Below are 25,393 nucleotides of genomic sequence, written 5' to 3'. Positions count from 1 at the left end.
TGAGAGATTTCACTAGATCTTCAGGGGCTCAGGGATCACTAGTTAAGAATCTCTGCTTTCAAAGCTGGCACTAACATTATTTAATGTGTATAAAACTATGTTTAAAAGGGAGTGCAGACAGAACACTCTGCTATATTAAATTCTTGAGGAAACAATATACAAGACAATTAGAATTCATGGCACACCTCACAGAGAGCAGACAGGAAAGTGATAGGTAAGGAGCATTATGTGAGCAAATATATAACATAATATTCTGGTGATATCAGCAGGACACTTAGGCATATTACCAACAATGTCATAAAAGGAATGACCTAATATGCCAGCGTGAAAAGTAATTCTGTCAATGAAATGTTGAGAATCACCAGGAAAGGACACTAGAGGAGGAAAAAAGTCTGAAACTAAAACATATTTCCTCCTTGTACAAAACTGTACCACCAGGGGCAAACATTAGGGGGGATGACAGTTTGAGAGAAGGTCTAGTGAAAGACAATTCAAATGATCAAGGGAGGACCATGTGGTTTAACGTTGAGAAAAAATTAATCAATGATGGCTCCATATTGAGTTCCAGGGTAAAAGCAGACATTTGGGGAAGCAGTCTTAACCTTTAGACTTGATAACAAGGATTATGTGCTTTCTACATCATCTGTATGTTTGAGACATACTGAGCCAAACAGGTCTAACATTAAGACATAAGACTTTGAAAACTGCCAACTGCATGCTGAAGTTTCAATTAAGAGGAAAGTGTATGGAAAATAAATAAAAAGGAATGCACAGCCAATAACCATAAGACAATTCTATCTTCTGATTCAATACCTGTCAAATTAATACCTGATAAATAAGTTCTAACAATAATTCAATTATATTCCTAACTTCCCTAGCCCTGAATAAAAATTAGTGATGAGGTTTAAGGGAAATAACATTTAGTATGAGTTAATAACACGTTTCTGGAAATATCTTTATGCCTTAATTAAGAGACTCTAGAGTTTCAAAATTTATTTTCCCATTTATGATTATCTGATCTAAGAACGAAGAGTTCTTCATTGCTTTAAGTTACTGTCATCAGCCAAAATTGAAGCTCACGTTACCATTTCATTAAGTATGGATTGCAACATGTATATTACCTCAGCAAACTGAAATAATGGTGACTTCTGACGCAATTCAGAGGATTCTGAAACATCAGGCCTGCAGGTGCCAGAGGAGATCTAAAACAAAAAAAGGTGGTATGAGGCATCACACAAATAGCTCCTGAATGACAACAGAGGACAAATGTCACCTAAAACATTCCTATTTAAGGAAGGAATGGTTTTCATTCCCAAATTTAAGGCAGTACTGTGAAAAAAAGATAGTTATATTCTGTAAAGTCTTATACATGGTTTTATAAAGTTTTATATAATCATTCATTTGCTAAATATAATGCCATAAATAGTAGGAGATAGACAAGGCAACGCATTTCATGATCATTAACCAAAGTGAAATTTCTACAATGACACTCATTTAATCTCTTGGCTTTTTACAACCAAAACTAACGAATATCGACTTTTTCCACATTCTGCATTTTCCCAATATTTCATATCACTTGACGATATGAAAACACAAAAATGAGTTTTGATCATTATAAACCTTTTGGGAAAATAAACCTAAGGTCAAATTTTTGTGTTCCAGGGTTTTCCTGAATTTATATACAAGTCTCAATCTTAGAAAAGTTAGTATTATTTTCCTAAGAGAAATTTCTTTTATAATATATCCTTGTATATTATTTACTATATTGGGTAAACATTTAACACTCTAAAATCTTTACTTGTGATTTTCATTATTAACAATAGTTACAGAAACACTACTGACTTTTTAAAAAAAAATTCTTGCTATTAATCAAGTACTATTCTCAGGATACATATTTCCTTTTTTTACCGAATGTTAAAATTGACTACATTTGGGTGAAATAATCACCTTGGTAGCCTGTAATTCAAAAGTCATAGGAGTCATAGCATGTTAGAGGGGAAGAATTTCAGTATCCCTCTGATCTGCCCCCTTTTACAGATAAAGGACATAGGGTGAGAGAGGTAAACGACGCCTCTACTCCCCAACAATCAAGGATCGCTGACCACCACAAGACATAAGAATGTGTTTATGCTCCAGCTCCTCCCAGGGCTTTTGTTTAACGCAGAATCCTCAACATTGCCTGGGTGCACTGTAGATACTCAAGTACTTGTTGAATTAACTAAATTAAAATTGATAACATGTCTTTTAAATACCCTATCAGTGTGTCCCCTCTCTCTTTTCTTCCCTGAATAGCAAAGTTAGAGACTCTTAGGGAACAAGTTATCTTTTACTCTAGGGGAAAAATGAACGTTAAAAATACTTTTTAGAAACTTGTTTCTGAAAACAAAATAATCCAAGATCACTGTTTAAAATCTGAAGAGAAAAAATACAGAAGAAAACTCTACATTCACAATGTTATCTCCCAAAGATAAGCACTGTTAGAATTCCATGTATATTTTTGAGGTTGTGTGTAGAGATAATGTTTTCAACAGAAATGGGATGTTGTACTAGTTACAAAATGTTTGCTTTTAACAGTACATTGATTTTCTTGTGTTATTAAACCTTTCCCTATGTAATTTTAATAACTGCATGTGATTAGATGGTTGAATCTATGGGAAGAGCTGGCAGTGACCCAAGTTATATTCCTAAAACCACAGTTTCACACTGAAGATGTGTTTTCTAACAACGTCACAGACCACTGGACAGAAGCGAGTATTTAAAATTTTAATTGTCACCTTTGGATTTGAAAGAGTAATGGTCACCTTCTTCCAGTGATAAGCTCCATAGAAAAGGTGCAGAAGCTTTAATTAATTTGCCACCTGTGGTTTGGCTGCCAAAGCCTGATTCCCTTGCTGTCCTTAACTATTTGACAACCAGTGTGCCAAGAAGTCCAGTAGTTTTTATTTGCTTTTTAAATATTTGATCCAAGGAGACACAAAATGTACTTTAAAAAGGCCAGCAAATCCTGACATTACTAGCCACAAAAAATTCCTTTCTTGGAAGGAATACTTAAATAAAACTCCATATAGTTTCTGAACAATGAAAAAAATCAATACTGTTCTGGTTCATAAGGAATCCTATGTGTTTAGCCCCTAGATACCTTGGTAAATAATCAAAATTTTATTTTACTTTGATTTTCCTGAGAATTCCCAGGCAGTCCAATGGTTAAGGATTTGGCACTTTCACTGTTGTGGCCTGCTTTCAATCCCTGGCCAGGAAACTATGATCCCACAAGCTGCATGACCAAAACAGTAAATTAATTAAAAAAAATTGAGCCCAGGACTAAATGAAAATAAGGTGACTTGATATGTAGGTGGCACACATGACAAATCTATAGAAATATTTAGAATTAAGTATATTACCATATATGGGAGCTACCCTATATAAAGTCTACACAATACACACACATATTTTTATTTCTGATCCCATGATACATAAGAAAGTTATCATTTATGGGATTAGTTTCCCCATGGCTCAATTAGAGTTTACATTAACTGTAAGAAGAAAAGTCAACTTTCTTTTAAGTGCCATTGTAGATAATTTGGCCATGCCTATACATCCAGCCATAAAAGTTTAAAGTTAAATTAAGACCTCCTGCAAATCATTATGATAGATGGTCTTAAGTAAAACTTTCTGCTTATATGAAGAATTCAAATGTGAGTAATTATCAAGATGTTTATAACCCTATTTTTTTTTTTCCACTCAGTTTTGTCTGACTCTTTGTGACCTCAGGCTCCTCTGTCGATGGAATTCTCCAGGCAAGAATACTGGAATGGGTAGCCATTATCTTCTTCAGAGGATCTTCCTGACCCAGGGATGAATCTGGGTCTCCTGCATTGCAGCTGGATTCTTTACCATCTAAATGAAGGAAACCCCTATAGCCCTACACATGTCAGTTGTACTACGCAATCAGAGAAGTTTATGTGAGCAAGTTTGTGCTCCCCATGGACCAGATGCACAGTAAATGCACAGGGAATATCTGTTGACTGACTTGATTCTCCATGTTTATAAATATGAAGAATCTGAATGACCTGGCCAGGAATCACACAACAAAGACTGTTCACTGGTTAGAACAGCTGTAACAGCCACTGAGGCTATGCATTTTACTGCAGTGGATAACATCTTCTTTCAAAATCTAGTTACTCTTACTTTACAGCACTGTAGATTCAGCCTTTACCTTCCGTGTAGTATAATGGAAACAGCACAAAGTTAGGAGCCAGAAGAACGGGCTTACTACTAACCTATGTGGTTACCGGACTTTCTAGTTCACAGAAGAATAGAAGGAGCAAATCAGAAGGGACCAAGAGTTGGGATAAGAAAAAGGAAGAGTGTTGAAAAAGAAACAATGCCGCCAGCAACAAGACACAGAAGGAAAAGACAGAAAAAATGTAGACACAATATGTTTTAAATTTTATTGAAGTATAATTGACTTAGTTTACTTAACTAAAATACTGGGTTTATGATATACGTAAGGGTGTACTGTATAATATAGGGAATATAGCCAATATTTTGAAATAACTGTAAATGGAAAGTAACCTTCCAAAATTGCATTGCAATTTTAAAAAATATCAGTTACTTAGAAAAGTGGGCTATCACAAAAATTAAAAACAAAAAAAACAAAGTAGATCAAGTGGTCCTAAAGCTTCTCCTGAGTGTAGTATATTAATATTGATAACTATGATTCTAAGTTGTCAAGATAAGGATAATTATAAAATGTATTATTTATTTTTAAAAGCCAGAAATGAATGTGTGTGATACATGCTAGACTTATGTCCACCTAGAAACTCAAAATGTAAAAACGGCTCAATGACATGGAAAATGTACTGAGGTAGAATTCATTCCTGCACGTCTGATAAATGAGGCACCCAGTGCAAGTGTACGTATCTGTGCATAATGTGAATGTTTAATAAAGAAATCTGGCATTATACTCACACAGAAGGAAGAGGTTATTTCCGACAAAAGGCTCCTATTTAAGAAATGTTATTAGAGGGGCCTAGACCTTGGGGTATCACTTTGCTGTTTGTATTTACAGTATTCTTAATTACTTTTTAAGTGGGATATGGCTAAATATAACAAAATATAGAGATTAAAGGTATTTGTCCATTAATTAAGAAGGAAGAAAAATCCCAAATGAGCAGACATTCAGTAAAGAGAGAAAAAAACTCCAGTAGCTGTTTCTAGAAATAGTTTCTGAAATATTCCATAAAGCCACTAGGTGTTGCTATATGCCCAATAAAGAAAACTGCTAAAGGGCTTTTAAATGCAGTTTTGTTAGCCACATAGGTGTTCAACTTCCCTTAAATCCAATCTTCCCTTTAAATTAGCTCTAATTCTCAATAACCAAGGAAGGGGAATGATTAGTATAATTAAGAATTATGACGAGGTAGTATTTTTCCCACAGGCAAAATGTACATTGTAATAATGAGAGACATAGAAACATGACCCGGTCCCTTTATATAAAACAAAATCAAGCCAGTTAGATGCACTGTAAGTGGTCTGGAAAGCTAGGCTTTATTAAGCCCATTCCTGCTTCTCAAGGCACAAAACCAGTCACAGAGCTGGACTGTGATGAACACACAGTCAAGCAAAGCTATGAAGTGCACTGGTCGTATCTGAGCTCCACATCCCTGCCCTTGCTAATTCAAACATTTATTGATCGATTAGTCATTCCTTCAACAAATATTCAATAAACACCTAATATGTGTCAGAACAAAGACTGCTGCTCTCTTTTAAGAACCCTACATCCCACCTGTGTGCCTTATACGCCAGGGAATAAAGTAACCCTAAGGGGATGAGTCTGGCCCTCAAGGTGCTTGCGGTTCAAGCGCAGGAGACAGCTACACATTAAGAGTAGATGTGCCTCCTGGTGGAGTATTGTAAGGTCTATGGGAGGGCGGAGAAGCAGCCTTCATTCTATCTGGGGGTGGATGGAAGAAGTAAGATAAGTAGCATCTGAGATACCCCTAGAAGGAACATCAGAATTGTGGAAATGATGTGGTAACAGCAGAGGGCAAAGTATGGGTGACGTGCCCTGCGTATGTGAGCATCAGTGACACTCCCAGTGTGGCTGAAGACTGAGATGTCTGGGAATGTGGTGGGAGATGAACTGAATGCTACTTAATAAGTCTGATGATTAGGCTGAAGGCAATGGGAGTTAGCCAAGGTTTATAGTCAGAGGAGCGGCATGATGAGAGATGTGTCGTCAGTGCTTTCAGGGGAATGCAGGATGACTGGCTGGGGAGTGACTGGAGGCAGGAGACTAATTAGAAGGTTAAGGAATTAAACCAGCTAAGATGCGGGGCCCCAGTTCAATCAGAGATGGCATTTGCCAGGTCTCAGTAACTACCGGGAAGGGTATCAAGGCTGAGGGAGAGGGGCCAGTAAGTGCCAGTGTTTCTAAGGTGAGTTTGTCTTCTTCGGGAGGAGAGGGGTTGTGAGCAGAGGAGTCCCTTTCAGAGTTCAAGTGTAAAGATCTGGGTGACTCTGAGGCCCATGCACTGACTCAACCTGGCTCAACCCTCGCTCAACCTGGCCCAGGCTTTCCCACAGTTGGCAGTTTTTACCAAGGATCCTTCCATACCAGCATCTGGGTGATCACTTAATTTGCATTTAATACGAGATGTTAAATAGACTTGAGCTTTCAACACAGGTGAACTCAATGTAAGTATATTATATCCAAGTAAGTCCTTCAAAATCTACTTAAGGACTAAAATGGAGCCACTCTTAATTAAACCTAAATAAGGTTAAGGAGTACCTGAGGATTAAAGAAGTGCACTTGACTGACAGATGCCAGGGCTGGGGTGCAGCTGAAAGAGAACCAGGCCACCCTGGGGATCACACCAAATAGTACCAAGTAGAATTGAGAATTCCTTGAAACTAGAATGCAAATCAAGTCAAGTCATCCATGGCTGAGAGGAAGGATAAGTGCTGGGTTTTTCTTAGGGCACCAGGGCCACCAGAGTCAAGTTCCCTGTCATTCTAAGCCATGTGGCAGAGAGCACTAGGATGAAGTTCAAGTCAGACTCCAGGCCACTTCTATGAAGTGCTACAGACACTGAGAAAAACCAGAGCACCTTCCCACCTCAGTTTCCCCATTTGACAAAACAGGTACCAACGCTACTGACTTCTTCGCAGGACCCTGTGAGGACAGAATGCAGTTGTGCATGTAAACACACTGTTGACGACGCAGCAGCACAGGCCCACCCTTCTCCTTCACCCACTGTTCATTCTCCTCTTTCCCCACTCACTTGCTGCCCATTCCCCCTTTCCACCACCTCTGGGAAACTGAGGGGCTCCTCTGAACTCGTCAGCCTCTGGAGCAATGCGGCCCGGGGACTCACTGAGGACAGGTGCCTGTCAATCAGGTTGGGCAGAAGCACTTCATTCTCTGGCTTTGAGCCCCACTGTTACGAGATGGAAGATGCTGGGCTGGATGGGCAGTGAGCAGTGGCATATTATAAAAAGGAAGGGTCTCTACCCAGAACTGAGAAAGTTCAAAGAGCCCATTTAATGTGAATTTAAATATAAATATAGTATTTCCTCACTATGTTTAAAAGCTATAAAACTGTGAGAAGGGAATTAAAAGCTTTGAAAAGTGAAAGTGAAGTCGCTCAGTCGTGTCTGACTCTTTGCACCCCATGGACTGTAGCCTACCAGGCTCCTCTGTCCATGGGATTTTCCAGGCAAGAGTACTAGAGTGGGTCGCCATTTCCTTCTCCAGGGGATCTTCCCAACCCAGGGATCGAACCTGGGTCTCCCTCATTGTAGGCAGATGCTTCTACTGTCTGAGCCACCAGGGAAGCCCATATATTAAAAGATTTGGTGGGGGATAAAAGTTGTGAAGAGGGCAAGAGTTGGGGGTGGGGTTGGAATTCAGTGGATTTTAGCATCCTGAAGTGGTCAAACACAGCAGCCTAAGACAGGCAGAAGTCACAGTAGCTCAATGTTACCAATAGGTAGTAAAAATAGCTGTCCCACTTCACTGATATGAGAAATTATAAGAAAGGGGAAAATTTTCAATTTTACCAAAACTGTATTTGTTTTAAATTTAAAACTCACAGTGTTTTAAACATGGACATATTCATTAATTTAACAAATATTGGTATTACCACCTTTTCTTTATCTCATTTTACCCATCTCATTACTTAATGGAACATATACAGGTTTAAATCCTAGTATAATGACTTTCTTGCTCTATGACGTTAGAGAATTTGTTTAACCTCTCTAGCCTAGTTTCCTCATTTATGAAATGGTAAATAATAAACCAACCTCTTAAGGCTCATGGAAAGATGAAATGAGATAACCAGTGTAAGTGCTTAGTATAGGGCTTGGTCCCCAGAAAGTACTCATGAAATGCCTGTGCATAAAGGTGCAGCTCAGAACACTGCTAAGAGAAGGGGCCGGGGTTGAGGTGAGGTGGGCAGGGACTGAATGACAAGTGGGCTACTGGAAGATGGAAGTTAGTCCCTCTGGGTTCAAATCCTAGTTCTGTCATTTCATAGCCACACAATCTTGAGCAGGTTATTTGCTCAATGTTGAGTATGCTGCTGACATTTCAACTACAAAATGCCTAGAATAAATTATGGTAATAATACTAGGTACCAATACTAGAATGCTTTTCAGGAGAGGTAAAAACGTCTTTTTTAAAATTAATCTTCATAGAAGTCTTGGGAGTTAGAGGCAAGCGAGTATTATTAGCTCCATTTTACAGGATGGAAGGAAAATAAAAATGTGACTTGATCTTAACTTTACTGTCATATTTCTTCACGCCAACAAAAGAACTAGGCATCTGAAAATCACAAATTCAGGTCCAATACACTTTCCAAATATCTGAAGATTTGTCTTCATTTATTCAACTAAATAGATATTGATACCATCAAACCTTTTTATCAGTTATGATTACTCTGCCTAATTTTTCTTATTTTCTATTATTCCTCAAATCATCTCTTCTGTTTCAGGCAAGATGACTTCTGTGCTCACCTAGGTCTAATACTGACCTTTCCAATATTATTTCAAGCTGTTCTATACATTATGTGTTGAATAATCTCCCCTTTCATCTCTGAAATGTATTTCTTCCTGCCTTTATTTTTAAATTTTAATTTAGCTTTATATTTTTATGTTTTATTTTTTTAAGTTAAAAATATAAAACAACAGATTTTCAGTCCTGGAGATTACTTCCAGAAATTCTAGATCATAATACTTATATTTTATTTATTGCACTTCCATCTTCAGAATATAACTCACTGATATGAAACATAAAGGCTTAACTCAATATAATAACTTCCTTCTCCTTAGCTCTTCCCAGAGTTTGTGAACATTATTACTTTGCTTAAATTTTTAATAATATTACTTTTAATTCTTCTACTTTTTCTTTCTTGTTCCTTAAAAGTAAAAAAGAGAAGATATGTTCACTTAAGCTGCTGGACACTGTTCAACAGACCAGCTCTCTGATGTTCCCTGGTTAGTATATTTTAAGCATATATCATATTTTCTCAATTAAAATGCTTTATTTGCTTTTTGATTCATGTAAGTTTACTAAAATCTCATATTCTCTGGAAAAACTCCATTTCCTTCACTGTTATGGGGTTATTTCCTAACAAGACTTCTATGCTTACATTTCACTGGGTCTCAATAGAGACAAGCTTAACATGCCATTTTGAGTGTGTGTGTGTGGTGGTGGTGGTAGGGGGGTGATCACTCCCCAATGGCTGTCTTGTATACAGACACACCTTAAGACATATCACGGGTACAGTTGCAGACCACTACCATCAAAAGCGAATACTGCAATAAAGCTAGTCATGCAAAGTTTTGGTTTTCCAGAGTATATAGAAGTTATGTTTATACTATAAATAGTCTATTAAGTGTACAAGGGCTTCCAAGGTGGCACTAGTAGTAAAGAACCCAGCTACCAATGTAGGAGAGGTAAAAGTCACGGGTTCAATCCCTGGGTCAGGAAGATCCCCTGGAGGAGAGAATGGCAACCCACTCCAGTATTCTTGCCTGGAGACGCCCATGGACAGAGGAGCCTGGGGGCTACAGTTCATAGGGTTGCACACAGTTGGACACGACTGAAGTGACTTAGTGCACACACCTATGCAAGTGTACAATAACTTTATACCTAAAAAATACACACACCTTAATTTAAATGTCTTATTGCTCAAAAATGCTAACTATCATGAGCCTTCACTGGGTTGTAATTTTTTTTTTTTTGATGGAGGGGCTTGCATTGACATTGATGGCTGACTGATCAGTGTGGTGGCTGCTGAAGGTCGGAGCGGCTGTGGCAATTTCTTAACATAAGACAGCAATAAAGCTTGTCATGTTGATGGACTCTACCTTTCACGAATGACTTCTCTGCAGCCTGCAATGTTCTTTGACAGCATTTTACCCAAAGTAGAAGTTCTTTCCAAACTGTAGCCAATCCTTTCAAACCCTGCCACTGCTTTATCAACTCAATTTATGTTACACTGTAAATCCTTTCTTGGCATTTCAACAATCTTCATAGCATTTTCACCAAGAGGAGATCCCACCTCAAGAAGCCACTTCCTTTGCTCCATTAGAAGCAACTCCTCATCCATTCAAGTTTTATCATGAGATTGAAGCAATTCAAGTTATATCCTTAGTTCCTAATCCTAGCTCTCTTGCTATTTCTAGCACATCTGCAGTTCCTTCCTCCACTGAAGTCTGAAACCCCTCAAAGTCATCCAGGAGGGTTGGAATCAACTTTTCCTCATCTCCTATTAATCCTGATTATTATTTCTTTCTTTCTGGTCATGCCGCATGGCTTGCAGGATAGCCTTGGGTCCCAACCACTGAACTGCCAGGGAATTTTCTTAGTGTTGATATTTTGATTTCTTCCTGTGAAATGCAAAGATTCTTAGTGGCATCGAGAATGGTGGATCTTTTCCAGAAGGTTTTCAACTAAATGACTTTGCCCAGATCCATCAGAGGAATCACCATCTATGGCAGTAAATGACTTTGCCCAGATCCATCAGAGGAATCACCATCTATGGCAGCTACAGCCTTACAAAATGCATTTCTTAAATAAGAAGACTTAAAAGTCAAAATGACCCCTTAATCCATGGGCTGCAGAAGAGATGTGTGGAATAGTATGAAAACATTAGTCTTGCTGGGCACCTACGTCAGAGCTCTTGGATGGTCAGGTGCATCGTCAATGAGCAGTGGTATTATAAATGGAATCTTCATTTCTAAGTAGTAGGTCTCAACAGTGGGTTTGAAATATTCAGTTAACTATGTTATAAACAGACATGCTGTCACCCGGGTGGAGCAGTCAGAATACACACAACATTTATCAATTAAGTTCATTGTTTTATATGGATATGATTTGTAGCACCCCCCGACCCCCAGCTCAAATTACAATAGTAACATTAAAGGTCACTGATCATAGATTGCCATAACAAATATAACAATAATGATAAGTTTGAAATTCTGCAAGAATTGACAAAATGTGACAAAGAGATACAAAGCGAGTAATACGTTTGGAAAAGTGGTGCCAACTGACCTGCTGGACGCAGGGTTGCCAAAAGCCCTCAATTTGTAAAAATTGCAGTATCTGCAAAGCACAATAAAATGAGGGATGCCTACACATTTATTTTGCTTCTTTAATTCATATACTCTTTAACAAACACTGCTTTTTAAAATTTGTCTCAAATATGAAATATATTTCAGTGTATTCTGGGTATAAAGAAAATACAGGACTAACCATTTATGTGAAAAAGAGTCAAACTGTAAATGCAATTCTTACCCCATTTTATTCATCAGAGACACAAATAGTAGCATATAAAAATGCTGCCCTAATAATGCCAAAAATACTGTGGCAGATTTAGAGTTAATCAGAAGACTAAGGAGAAAGCAAAAACTCAGACATCCTGCTTGTTATTATTTGCTCATTGCTGTATCAAGAACCTATACTTTTTTTCTAAAAACCCTAAGAGTACATTATATGTAGATCTACGAAATGTATAAACCAAAGAAACTTTTTAACCTAGAATTTTATTGTTCCTGTAACAGTAAGCCTCTCTACCTTCTGTTGATAGAATTGTTTTTAAAAATAAAACTATTACCTATATTAAATTTTTCATAGGCTTTTGAGTACTTTTTCTATGTGATTAGGTGTCAGGCTGATGAATAAAGGAAAATCTCCTTTTCAATAAACCATTTCAGAATAAGAATTTTCTCATGGCATTTAAAAAATTCATTACAATTAGACCTCCTCTGTGGAAGAATTTTTGTAAAATGTCACTTTATTTGACTGGTCCTACCCAACAGTTTAAACAGACTTCATGGTAATTGTTCCAAATCTACGAAGTATCAAATTTCTGTACTTCTTTTCTTATCTCATTATCTTTATAATTTTCTTTTAAAAATATATGTATTCATTGTATTTTTCATCTGCCAATGTACATAAGCCCCTAAAGTTCTATGACAATGTCTACATATTTGGAATACGACTTCGCATAGAAATTAGGTATTAAATGAAATCTACTGACAGCTATGAAATAAACTCTCAAACTAATTATATTTAGAGACAGCATTATGTTATACAAACTTTGCCCCTTTATTGTTTCAATAGCTCAAGACTATTTTCAATAATGCCTAAATATACTTGAGATGAGAAGGAGGAATTATGAAGAAAGAGCTGTATTCTAAGAAATGGTCCTTAAAAACCTAAGTGCTGGCAACTTCCTTAGTATGAAATTCCTTCTCCTGTATGGTTCACTTCTTTTGGCCATGTAATTTTCTCTTGTTTCTTTAGCTTGAGGATTTTCAAAATGGTTCCCCTTCATCAGAAATGGAAGGCTGACCACTGCATGATTTAAATAGCTTGTGTCAAACTCTGCTGTCCTTATAAGTGGGGAGAAGAGCTATTCACTAAAGAGAGCCCATCGCAGCACTGTTTATAATAGCCAGGACATGGAAACAACCTAGATGTCCATCAGCAGATGAATGGATAAGAAAGCTGTGGTACATATACACAATGGAATATTACTCAGCCGTTAAAAAGAATTCATTTGAATCAGTTCTGATGAGATGGATGAAACTGGAGCCGATTATACAGAGTGAAGTAAGCCAGAAGGAAAAACACCAATACAGTATACTAACACATATATATGGAATTTAGGAAGATGGCAATGACGACCCTGTATGCAAGACAGGGAAAGAGACACAGATGTGTATAACGGACTTTTGGACTCAGAGGGAGAGGGAGAGGGTGGGATGATTTGGGAGAATGACATTCTAACATGTATACTATCATGTAAGAATTGAATCGCCAGTCTATGTCTGACGCAGGATGCAGCATGCTTGGGGCTGGTGCATGGGGATGACCCAGAGAGATGTTATGGGGAGGGAGGTGGGAGGGGGGTTCATGTTTGGGAACGCATGTAAGAATTAAAGATTTTAAAATTTAAAAAATAAAAAAACTAAAAAAAAAAAAAATAATAAAGAGAGCCCAAAAGACAAATTTTAATTCAAAGGAAAAAAAGTATTCCTTTCTCTGATGAGCATTTTCATCTATCTGTAAGTTCTATACATGTTTATTTGCTTACATTTTTTCCTGAAAATTAGAAGGAATGCTAATAGATGTTTGGAATAAAATTTCATTATTATCTAATCTATTAGAAAAGATGATATTGACTTTCACAATACAGTGCATTCTTGGAAATCATGAGTCAGACTGTGCTGAAAGTTCAAATGCACATTATTATTCCAACATTCACCTTTGGGGACATGCTTGGGATACTCTATGCTCTAGTCGGAGTTAATCTGATTGCTTTTAATGTGTCATAAAGTCAAATGATGCCAGAGAAGGCTGTCATGTGAGGAAATACAAACATGCTGAATGATGAGTATGCAAAAGAACAAAGTTTCCTTTTTCAGCTTAGTACAATGTAAATAAGTACTGGTCCACCAAATTTACACATTTATTGTGATTCTAAATTGAACAGAACTAAAAAGTTAAATCAAATTGAATATCTGGTCAACTACTATGGATCCCAAACATAAACTATAAATAATAAAAGTTTTGTGATGTAAATATGTGGTATCTTCTAAAACAACTATTTGAATATGCTTTAACTGTAATTCATAAGGCATGCATACAACTTAAGAAAGGAAGGAAGAAATATATGTGTGTATGTGTGTGTAGGTTGCTCAGTCGTGTCCGATTCTCTGTGATCCCATGGACTGTAGGCTGCCAGGCTCCCCTGTCCATGGAATTCTCCAGGCAAGAATACTGGAGAGGGTTGGCATTTCCTTCTCCAAGGGATTTTTCCCAACCCAGGGATCGAACCCTGGTCTCAAGCGTTGCAGGCAGATTCTTTACCATCTGAGGTACCAGGGAGGCCCATATATGTATATGTATGTACATAAATACATACATACATATATATATATATATATATGTATATGCAATAAAATTGCTATTTTGGGTCCTAAGTAGTAATGCTGGTTGGGGATTGAAAAATTTCCATCTCAGGGACTTCAGTGTATAAAATAATGTGAACAGCAGCAGGTCAATGCATCTGTCCTCTGCTAAACGGGTTTGGAAAATAGAGAAATTCCATAAATGCAAACTCTGCATGGCTATTGACTACTACCTGCCTGTCAAGACTATATCTAAGAGTTATTTAGCAAACCCAGGCCAATAACTATACAAGGGAATAAAACAAGACCAGGGTCATTAGGAGGGTCTGAGTCCTTTTTCATTTTCCATTGTAAAGAATAAGCAATCCTAAAATGCCACGTTTTCTGATTTTCAAAAGCAGGAGTTTGGATTTATTCAGGTACCAGAGAGACCAACAGTCTCATGCTTTCTTTTTTAACTCTCACCTTTTCACTAACAAGTCTAAATGAGAACATCACAAAAGCAGACACTGTTATGAACAGAATGAATGACTCATAGGATCCACCCTCTGGCCCCCATTACAAAGCCATGGCAAATGCTAATTATCTGTACGTCCTAAGTCTTACACCTGTGCTCAGAGAATCTCAAAATCTGCACCCAATCTCCGTTTGTGTCCTTTTGGGTTCATGTAACCCAGTCTGTTACTTTCAAGGCATAATACCATGCACATAGAAACCTTAATGAAAATTAAAAGCACAGTTTGTTCATGAGCTGTTAACAGTGAAACTGCAGAATAAACACTATGAGCAAAACACAAGTGTCTGTGTTATCAACTTCTAGCAGGAGTGGAACAGAGAGGGATAGGGACTGCTTACCTCTGGTGTCCCAAGAGCATGTTCTCCAGCTAGAAGCAGCATGCTCAGGCCTCCCATTTGAGTAGGATCTAAACAAGCCAAAGGTAAGTAAATTATCAATTCACAACCACGGAGAACATACAATCCAAAATATTCACAAAGACTAACAATCAGAAATCCAACAGAACCACACATAACTTGTCATAGAAAACTTTTGAACTTTATGAAGCAGTAACCTGGCATATACATGCTTAGTATTCATACTTCTGTGAGCTTTAAAAATACCATTGTTGTCCACCATCCCAACAAAATACTTTACTCAGTACCACAGCTATTCAGAACATGAATTATCTCCTAGTGCAATGCTTCTTTCCTTACTGCATAGGGAGTTTGGATTAAAAAAACAATAGAGTGCTTATGCTTGTTTTCTAAGAAGTTTGAGATTGTTATTCTCATATTGTTATTTCTCCCACATGAGGGCTTGATAAAAAGAACCAGGTCATTGGAGGAACTTGAGAACAGAAAGACATTGTACAAATGGGCCACCAAAAATTTAGTGGGCTTTGTTCAAATATTCTTTTTTTAAAACTTTCAAAAACAAATCCAAGTTCAACAGTGAAGTATTTCTGACATCTTAAATCTTAGGGGTAAGGTTAGGCCCTTCCTCAAAATATCTTTTAGTATTTAAAATGAACCCTTTTTATACTACTGAAGGTCTGTGTTTTCATTCCTTCAATAATCAACAGAAGTAGAAAGAGAAACTGGTAGATCTATGACCCAGGATTACATCTAAACAAAGAAAATACAGATAATAAGAAACCTATATCCTTTAAGGTTGTCTTAAATGAGTTACATTTCAGAACTTCAATAATATGTGAAAATGCCTAAGTCAATGCTTAACCTAGTGCTTCCTGGCCCTCAATAAACACATTTTTTATTTTAGTAATCTCTCTACAATTAAAAATGAGGATCAGACATAGTGTTGCCTGAAGACATTCAGGTGCTTCTTTTCTCTTTCGTTTTTTATTTTGTTTAAAGATATGTCCTTTAATCCATCTTTGAATACAAATCGGTCTCAAGAACCCATGAAGCAACTCTGACCACATCTTACAAATGGTCCAACTTTAAAAAAAGAAAAGAATCTGTAAGAGCTTTTTAAAAAAAAGAAAGAAAGAGCTTAGTAGAGGTAAAATATGTCACCAAAGGATCAGGTGGTCACAAAACAGCTCCATGTTGGAAGACAGCCTTGTAGGAAGACATGTAGGAACACAGGCTGATTTGCTAAAACAAGGCTCTTTCTTGTTCAGATTCAATCCTTAATTAAATGTTAAGTTTATGAACTACTGTGGCTGCTAAAATTGACACTTAAATCTATTGGCAAATAAAAGTTAAGAGAAATGAACTGGGTGGAAAGTAAAAGTGAACTTTAGTTCTCAGGGCAGCCAAATACTTTTGGCACTGTCATTCTAGAGATAGGAAGGATTGAATAATTGCTTTCTAATAAAGATAAAAATGTGTTAGCTCAAATTATTTAGTAAAATATGAACATACGTCCATGATAATCTATTTACGTTATACACGAATATGACTTTGCTATATAGACACTAAAACACAGATAAGAAATTACCATCATCCTTTATGTTAATTTATACTTATATAATGTTATTTGGATATATCAAAACTATACTTATATAAATAGCATGTATTCCATTCGCTCAGAGGACCTGCACTACGTTAAATTCTGCACAGCTTTTCCTTCTTGGATATCACACACTTGCCTGCTTTGGGGTTACTAAAAAATGCACAGTGTCATGTGACAAGGACTACAGGGAAAACAAAATAAAATGAAATTCCATGTAAGCTTAAACTGGCCTCTAAAAGCCCTACAGCTTCTTCCTCTAGATTTAAACAGCTAAGAACCATGTTTTAATTAACAGCAAATTAGTTTGCTATCGTTGTGCTAAAAAAGAACACCAGACCAATGTTATCAGCTATATATAGCTTAACAAGGGCTGTGATCATGGATTCCCAACACCCATCACAGGCCCTTATATAATGAGATAAATGTGAGAAAGTTCTTTTCCTTCTTTTCTGTATTTTTTAAAAAGAATGCTGTTTTTAAAAGCTGAGCTGTAAATATCTTGGTTGAAACCTAGGTCCCAATTTGAATTTGTAGGTATAACAAGTAGACTACTAAAGTAATAGAAATAATGCTATAGACAGACATCTTTTATAGCTTTTTGGAGTATTTCTGGTTTGTGAATAGCCACTGTATGCAAAAAACAAACAAAAAAAACACAACCTAGAGAGACTGATCTAGACTTAGAAGTGGTAGAAAAAGCAATGGAAGATACATGCTAATTAAAGGAATTAATTTAGAAGCCAGTCAAAGATATATTCTGATTTGGTTCTGATGATGAGTTCAGATGATTAAGCATTTTATAAAAACTCTTACTGACACAATCTGGGAATTCTAGACGCAGCAAGCAGGTTGAAGCTTAAATTGTACAAAGTAACAGCTGAAACAAAGATCTCTATTCTGATTCCTCTGAGTTATGCAAAGCATCACTTTGTGAGCTTACCTAGAATTATACCACAGATATTTACATGACAATCACCTGAAGACTGTGTTCCCCCAGAACGGCCATCGTGGCAGACGGCATTTCTTAGATTTACATGTGACACCACCACATTGTTAGATGCCACAAGTCACACACTGAACTGTTAAATCTCACTAGGCCTTCTGGCTACTAGTGAAGTGGCGTCACAATACTGCTCAACTTCCATTCCCAAGCTTTCTATTTTGCAAACTGTTCAGAGCTCCCATTTTGAAGAAAATTTGTTTGTACTAATGACACGGGAACCCTATAGCTCCACACCAGTTTCAATGCTTCCATTCTGCCCAGTCTCCCTAATTCATCCTGCAAACTTCTCTTGATTATGGTATTATAATAGGTAGGAAGACAGAACCATTTGCAGGGTGAATATAAATACTTTATTTCGTGGTAATAAATGCTGTAACATTCCTCACCACCCAAAGAATATTAAAGGCTCAGAACAAATGGGACCATCTGGAAAGTTCCATTTGCTGGGCCAGTATAAAGACTGGGATGGCAATTCCCTCTAAAAAACAGCTGTCAGATCCATCCTAGATTTGTGATGGAGTTGTTCATCCTCCTGCCCTCGATGTTTCGTATCCTCAAATGATCTACATAATCGTGGCTTGTTAGGTATGTAACACAACTAAGGTGCTTACAGTGTCTGCTAGTTGCTCAGTCGCGTCTGACTCTCTGCGACCCCATGAGCTGTAGCCCGCCAGGATACTCTGTCCATGGGATTCTCCAGGCAAGACAACTGGAGTGGATTGCCATTCCCTTCTCCAGAGAAGGTGCTTAAGGGGAACAACTTAATAGTGGGCATGAGCGTGCAAGCTGTTTTGTTACATTACAAAATCCCTGAGCTTCTGACAGTCTCCACATTGTTGTCTGCTTTTCCATATCAATGTCAGGAATCCACAGATATTTACAATGGCTCCACCACTTGGTCTAACCCTCCTTTCTTTAATTCTATATACATTCTAAAGCATGTCATACTCCAAAGCTTTAAGCTAAGGTACATATTTGCCATTACTTCCTATTGGTCATAAATTTTGCTTTTCTCTCCCTCTCTATTATCTGTTAAAAATACTGCCTACATGAACTGCCCCAGTCTTAAAGAACAGGGGAAATTAGTGTTTAAACTCACCGGCCATTCCAAAGTTAAGCTGAGGCATTTCTTCAGTCTTTGCTTTCTTGGGGCTTGGCAAGTCTCTTGAAGAGTCAGATGGGAAGGCCCATAGTTTCTTTCGCGGATTGACAGTGGTGGGTGCTGGGGATTTCACAGGCTTGTTTGTGGTAGGACACCATTTGTAGCCAGGATTTGCTTTCATAAACGCATCTTTATACTATAAGTAAAGAACAGACAACATATTTTAATTAACACATAGATTGAAAAGGTTCTAATAGCCTTCACCTTACTCCTCTATTAAGATACTGAATTAAAAAAAAAAAAAAACACTGCTGTGTCTTTCCTTGTAGAAGAACGACAGCCTCGGTACGGGGCTTTAGAGCTAGGACATGAATTTATCTGCTAGAAAGTTCACTTGTGGGATGAGGGTTCAGAGGCAACACATTTTGTATCTTTCAACTCTCATTATTCTTTTTTCTTTCCAGTATCCAAATTCAGATCTCCGCCTGATCTTGGTGGAGAAAGCGCATTGTCTGTCATGTTATTTGTCCTGTGTATCCATCTCAAAGTAGGTATCAGATGCACAGTCCAAATGTGAGCCGATACCAGGGTCAGGAACTAGATTCTGCTCACTGCTTAAGTTGGTAAGTTAAAAACTAAAACATGCTTTACTGCACAGGTGGATACAGGCAAGTCTTTCAGAGCAATGTAATCAGTTGTACGATAAATGAACCACGATCAAGAATGGCAAGAGGACAGGGTAGGGCAAACTGATGAACTTTTCAGTTATTTGCAGGGGCATGTAGAAGAAACAGCCCTGGATACAGAGTCTGATTATCTGGGTTCAAAACCCACCTCTGCTGTTAGTCAGTGGTGGACATTAAGCAAGTTGTACAACCTTTCTCAGCCTCAATTCCTCCTCAAAACTACAAAGTGTAACTGCACCAGATCACATCCTAGGGGTTTGCAATGAACACATGTGATCACTAAAGTGAACATACAGAGATCTGTGAGGTCATAATTAATCCATTACAACATGGAGGTTTTCAGCCTTCGGTATCAATATCTTCTTTTCTCCTTTATTTTTCTATGGTTTTCTCCCTCTTTCCCAACTCTGCCATTCTCTTTCCCGACAATAAAATTAAATAAAATATATGTATGCTATTCATGTTCTACTACCAAAATTATGTCATTTGATAAAATATATTGATGTATTTTTCAATGATTTTGTTATTACTGCTAGATATCTTATTTAATTAATACGATTTGTTCAATCCTATAAAGCTTGCTTTTCAAAATGAATACTGTGTGTAAAATTAATTTAGTATATGACCGAAACAGCTTTTTAAACTAACCCATTTAAAAAAGAAGTTCCTTTACCCTTAGTATAAAAATGGTATATCTGACCAAACTAATAAACATCACTTCACTTTAAATCATATAAATGAGAACTGTACTGTAGACAATATAATGTAAACTTAGTAGTCAATGGTTTAGTATTACCCCCCAGAATTACCCTTAAATTTTCTGAATAATCTTTTTGCTGTTAAACTAAAAGCTGTACATCTGCATATTGATATATAGGTACATGCAGAAGGAAGACACAGTAAGATAAGTTCTACTCTTCTTACAAAAATAATTATAACAGGATACTAAGGCCAGATCCAAACTAGAACTTATCATCACATAGCAGAGTAAATTTGGGGGTATCAATGTAAAGTAAGAGGTTCTATTACAAGCACATTCACATGCATGAGGGTGATTTACATGTTTGTTAAGATGAGGCAGACAGTTTCGCTTGCTGTCTGGAGGTGGAAAGTGACAAATGAAAGGGTGAGATGAAAATCAAAGTAGCAGGCACCATGCATCATCATTTTGTCCCAGCAAAAGGCACACGAGCTGCAACAGTAGGATGAACAGTTATTTGAATAAAAGCCACCACTCTATAAAGTAACAAAGGACTATCAAAGTAACATATCTGTCACAAGACGTTTAAAAGAAAGTTTTTGATACTTTTGGTGTTCTTTTTTTTTTTTTTTTTAGAAAAAGTCCCAACTGTGAAAGATACTAGATGGATGGATGTGACTAGATTTCAGATTTCCTCTGTTTCTAGGTGTCACCTTCTTCCCTTCCTATGTTGTCAATCTGCTAGATAATATAGTTCTTTTCCAGTAAATACTACATCCTTTTCTAAGAATCGCTTAGCAATTGGCTTTGATGAAAATCTGCATGTATGATGAAAACAATAATACTGTCATTCTTTGAATGAATTATTACCAGCATTGACTGTTCTTAAAAGCACTGATGGTATTAATAAGGGCTAGCTTAAACTAACTTATGATATGCAGCTGTGCTGAAGACAACGTAAAGCAGTGACAATCACTGACCATAAATGTCTCTTTCTCTTGCACCTATTCTACGCACTCAGTCACCTCCATCTCCAATACTTTATAAGGACTGACTAGATGACAGACACTGGTTAAACACGGGGCATGAAAAGAGCATGAATCAGTCTCTGTTTTCAAATTGATTACAATCCACAATTAGCCACTCAAACATATTACTTCTTTTAATACACGGTCCACACACCTTCCCCTGGCTCCAGCACGGTAAGTGTTTTTCAGTGGGTCTGTGAGAAGTGGACCATAAAGAAGGCTGAGTGCCAACCAATTGATGCATCTGAATTGTGGTGTTAGAGAAGACTCTTGAGAGTACCTTGGGCTGCAAGGAGATCAAACCAGTCAATTCTAAAAGAGATTAACCCTGAATATTCATAGGAAGGACTGATAGTGAAGCTGAAGCTCCAGTACTTCGGCCACCTGATGTGAAGAGCCAACTCACTGGAAAATTTCCTAATGCTGGGAAAGACTGAGGGTGACATGGTTGGATGGCATCACAGACTCAATGGACATGAGTTTGAGCAAACTCCTGGAGATAGTGAAGGACAAGGAAGCCTGCTGTGCTGTAGTTTATGGGGTCGCAAAGAGTCAGACACGACTTAGCAACTGAACAACAACTACTGAAGCTACCTATGTGTAGGACAAATGGCAGAAGACCGGCCTGGAGTATGTGGGGTTTTATGGAAAACAGAAACTGAGAATTCACTATGAGGATCAATACTATGTAAATGAACCACAATATTAATCTTTCATATTCTTAAACTCAGTGTAAAACAACAGAGCAAAGGGTTAAGAATGAAGGAGATAAGAGAAAAGAATACCAAACAGCCCTTGTCCTTAAGGAGTTTAAAGCTTAGATGGAGATGTCATAAATTCATGAAAAGACAGACAGGTCAACACAGGCAGTGTATGAACACCCAGTGAGGGTGGAGGGAGGAGGGGCCTCAGGGCATGAGGATGTCTGTCCTTGGAACCCAGCACACACACCATCAGTCATTGGCTCTGATTCGGCTATAAGAGACAACAGAAAGGCTTAATCATTTGTTGTGATGAGGTTATTAGGAAAGGGATCACAGAGAAAGCTGAGTAAGGGAGAAATCAGAAGCAGCTATATATAGTCTGGAGCAAACAGCTGAGTGAAACTATTTGCACGCTGGTCAACCATGTGGGCAAAAATCCATCAGCACAAGACTGAAAGGACCAAAGAGACAGGCCCACTCATCTGGATCCCCAAGGGAGGCCTTTCCTGCTGGGGGTAGAGGGGGAAGCTCAGTTATCCTTCACAAACATCAATCACAGGCTATTGGTCCTATCCTTGAGGTAACTAACCTCTTGCTAAAATACCTATTTTCAAAAATCTCCCATTAAAATAAAAATTCCCTTACTAAATTCTTTTTTGTTTTGCTTTCTAATCAGATTTCTGATTAGATAACCTGAGTGAATCTACTTTATAGGCACAGTTCCTGACCTACAGAAGGTGCTTATTAGTAAATGTTGGCCCTCCTCTCTCCAATCTCAACCACCACCAGACTTCATTAGCAATGATAATACACCACTGCTATTCAGTAATGGTATTAAATACATACCCTTGATGCAGTATTTGGTCTACTTTATATATGACAATGGTATTATTATAAACCAAAAGGCAGTGTTATGTTAATCTTTAAAAAATTGGTTCTCAAAATTCCTTTCACAGATCATTAATAAGAATGGGAAATTTGATCTTAAAAAGCACCTTAAGGAGAGATGTACTTATTAATTGTTCTCCAAGTATTTGTTCTTAATTGGAGGTGGGGCGGAAGGGTTGGCTCAAAAAGTCTGGCAGTATTTCTAGCTATTATTGCAGTCTAGCCCTTCTCAACAGAGTGAGAGAGAATAATAACCCTGTTGAGGTAAAGTAATAAGGGACCCTGGGAATATCTATACAAATAAAGAGAGCTGATACTGGTGCAAATATGTGAAATATCACCATGATGAAAAGAAAATCTTTTCAATTATAAGAGATTATTCAGTAATTATCTTGTTTTTTTAAAAAAGGCATAATACAATTTAAATTCTGTAACTTTGCAGGGGCTAAGTGAATCTTTCGCATAATAAATTTTGAGATGGCTAATGAATCTGGAGACAACTGCACCTCCTCATATTGGCAGGCAGAAATCACATTATACAGGGTAGAAGACGAGAGGAAGATATTTGAGAAGTGGCACTAATTAGTACTTCCTTAGTTCTAGGAACCTTTCCTCATAAAACGTTAAAACTTATCATATAGGTCTGAATTATTCTTACTAGACATTTTAACAGGAAGAAAATGAATCAGACTTTTATATGACAGGATGATGAATTAAATTTATGTATCTGATAGAACAGAAGTATTTTAAAGTATACACTAACCTATGAAACTTTCATGATAAAGCCACTCCGGTAAAAACCATACATTTCAAAAAGTGACTTGAATAAGTGACCAGGGAGTTATTTGGTTCTCTTGCAGAAAAGTCATAAAGGAAAAACTGAGTTGGCTACAGATACGGTTGCCTAAATTCCCTGTAAGGATTACCGTGGAGACAGTAGTTCATTTCCACATATAAATTTTTTTAAAGGACAATTTCCCTCCCCAATTTGGGTTAAGGAGAAGTCTATTTAATCAGTTAGCACTAATTAAAAATAAAAATTTCAGAATTTCTTTTAAGATTTAATTTTGGCACTTTATAAAAGGATGGTAGAGGTCTGGGTAAGCAAACATTATCTGCATTTCTGGAAATGCATTAACAGATAATTCATGTACAAGCTGGATTTAGAAAAGGCAGAGGAACCAGAGATCAAACTGCCAACATCCATTGGATCATAGAAAAAGCAAGAGAATCCCAGAAAAACAATCAGCAAATTAGAAAAACAACTAACAATTACAATTAGCAAATGGACTGATATTTCTGAAATCAAGTAGTTAGCTCACTTAGTGGAACATCTATTTTGTTAGGAATCATTAATCACATTGGACAGTATCTGCCAAGCTAGGCAAATGATACTTTTAGTTTTGCTGATTCTTATGTTTCAAAGATTAATTGTATATTTTAGTAGCACTTCAGTGTGTTAATAGGTTCTAATAAAAACAGTAAAAAAATTATTAGGTAAGGAAGTATGAAATACAAACATAAGCTTATCAGGAACAGCTAATATTTCATAGCATTTTAAACTTCATGCCTGTGCGCACAATGCCTTACTTGTATCTTAACCTCAACCCTGTGAGGACAGGTATCTTCATTGCCAATTACAAATGTGGAAACTCAGAAGGTCTCAGAAGGGAGAAGGGTACCCAAACTCTACTGCTAGTAATTTGTTGCCTTGGATAAGTCACTTAACTCCTCTGGGCTGCAGTGCCCTCATCTTTAGCTTTCAGAAAATAGTATCTACTTCGTGGGATTATTTTTAGGATTAAATGAGTCAGAACCCTGGAGAGAATAAAGCAATATTCAAAAATTGGTATTATTTCAAAAAATAAACACAAGTATTTTTTTTTTAATAATAAGAAAGTCCTGACATCCAGAACACAGGAATGGGAAAGGCCGAAGAAACAAGAAATTTGAGAACCATGAAGCCCAAATCTTTGGTTTTACTACCCACCTCTCCTTAAAGTGCTGGGGCCCCAGTTAAGTCATACTCGGAAAAACCCACACAGAGTAAGTGACTTCATTAGAGGTAGCAGAAAGTGTCTGATAGAAGAAAGAAATGTCAATTGACAGCTATGGCGTCACTCAAAAGAAAGAGTCTTGGAAAACCAAAGCGGAAGTTCCAAAGAACAGAAGGGTTAAGAATCATTTAATAAACAGATGAAAATGTTGACTATAACTCAACTGTTCACAAAACTCTCACCAAATTGCAGATTATAAAATAATTCTTGTATGGAAATAACAAATGTAACACTTGTTTCTCAAGAATGTGGGGATCAATGAAGTGCTGCTCTAGCTCAGAAGTATGCAAGATGCCACATCAAGCTAGTACAAAGACAAATTCTG

At 37.2% G+C, this 25,393-nt stretch overlaps 1 protein-coding gene across 19 annotated transcripts in view; it reads right to left on the bottom strand.

Annotated features, from left to right (window-relative positions):
- The window catches only part of BBX (BBX high mobility group box domain containing), a 288,092-nt gene that overhangs the window by 55,550 nt on the left and 207,149 nt on the right, over positions 1-25,393 (bottom strand). For all 19 annotated transcript variants that reach the window (XM_069552481.1, XM_069552537.1, XM_069552453.1 and 16 more), the window contains 3 exons: positions 19,003-19,201; positions 15,280-15,347; positions 1,122-1,202 (listed from right to left, as the gene is read on the bottom strand). In XM_069552481.1, the coding sequence (XP_069408582.1) occupies positions 1,122-1,202; positions 15,280-15,347; positions 19,003-19,201 (348 nt within the window). The remainder of the gene's footprint in view (positions 1-1,121; positions 1,203-15,279; positions 15,348-19,002; positions 19,202-25,393) is intronic.

Source organism: Ovis canadensis, chromosome 1 (assembly GCF_042477335.2).
Source record: "Ovis canadensis isolate MfBH-ARS-UI-01 breed Bighorn chromosome 1, ARS-UI_OviCan_v2, whole genome shotgun sequence".
NCBI lineage: Eukaryota > Metazoa > Chordata > Mammalia > Artiodactyla > Bovidae > Ovis > Ovis canadensis.
Note: the sequence above shows the minus strand (reverse complement) of the source record. Positions and strands in the feature narration are given on the sequence as shown.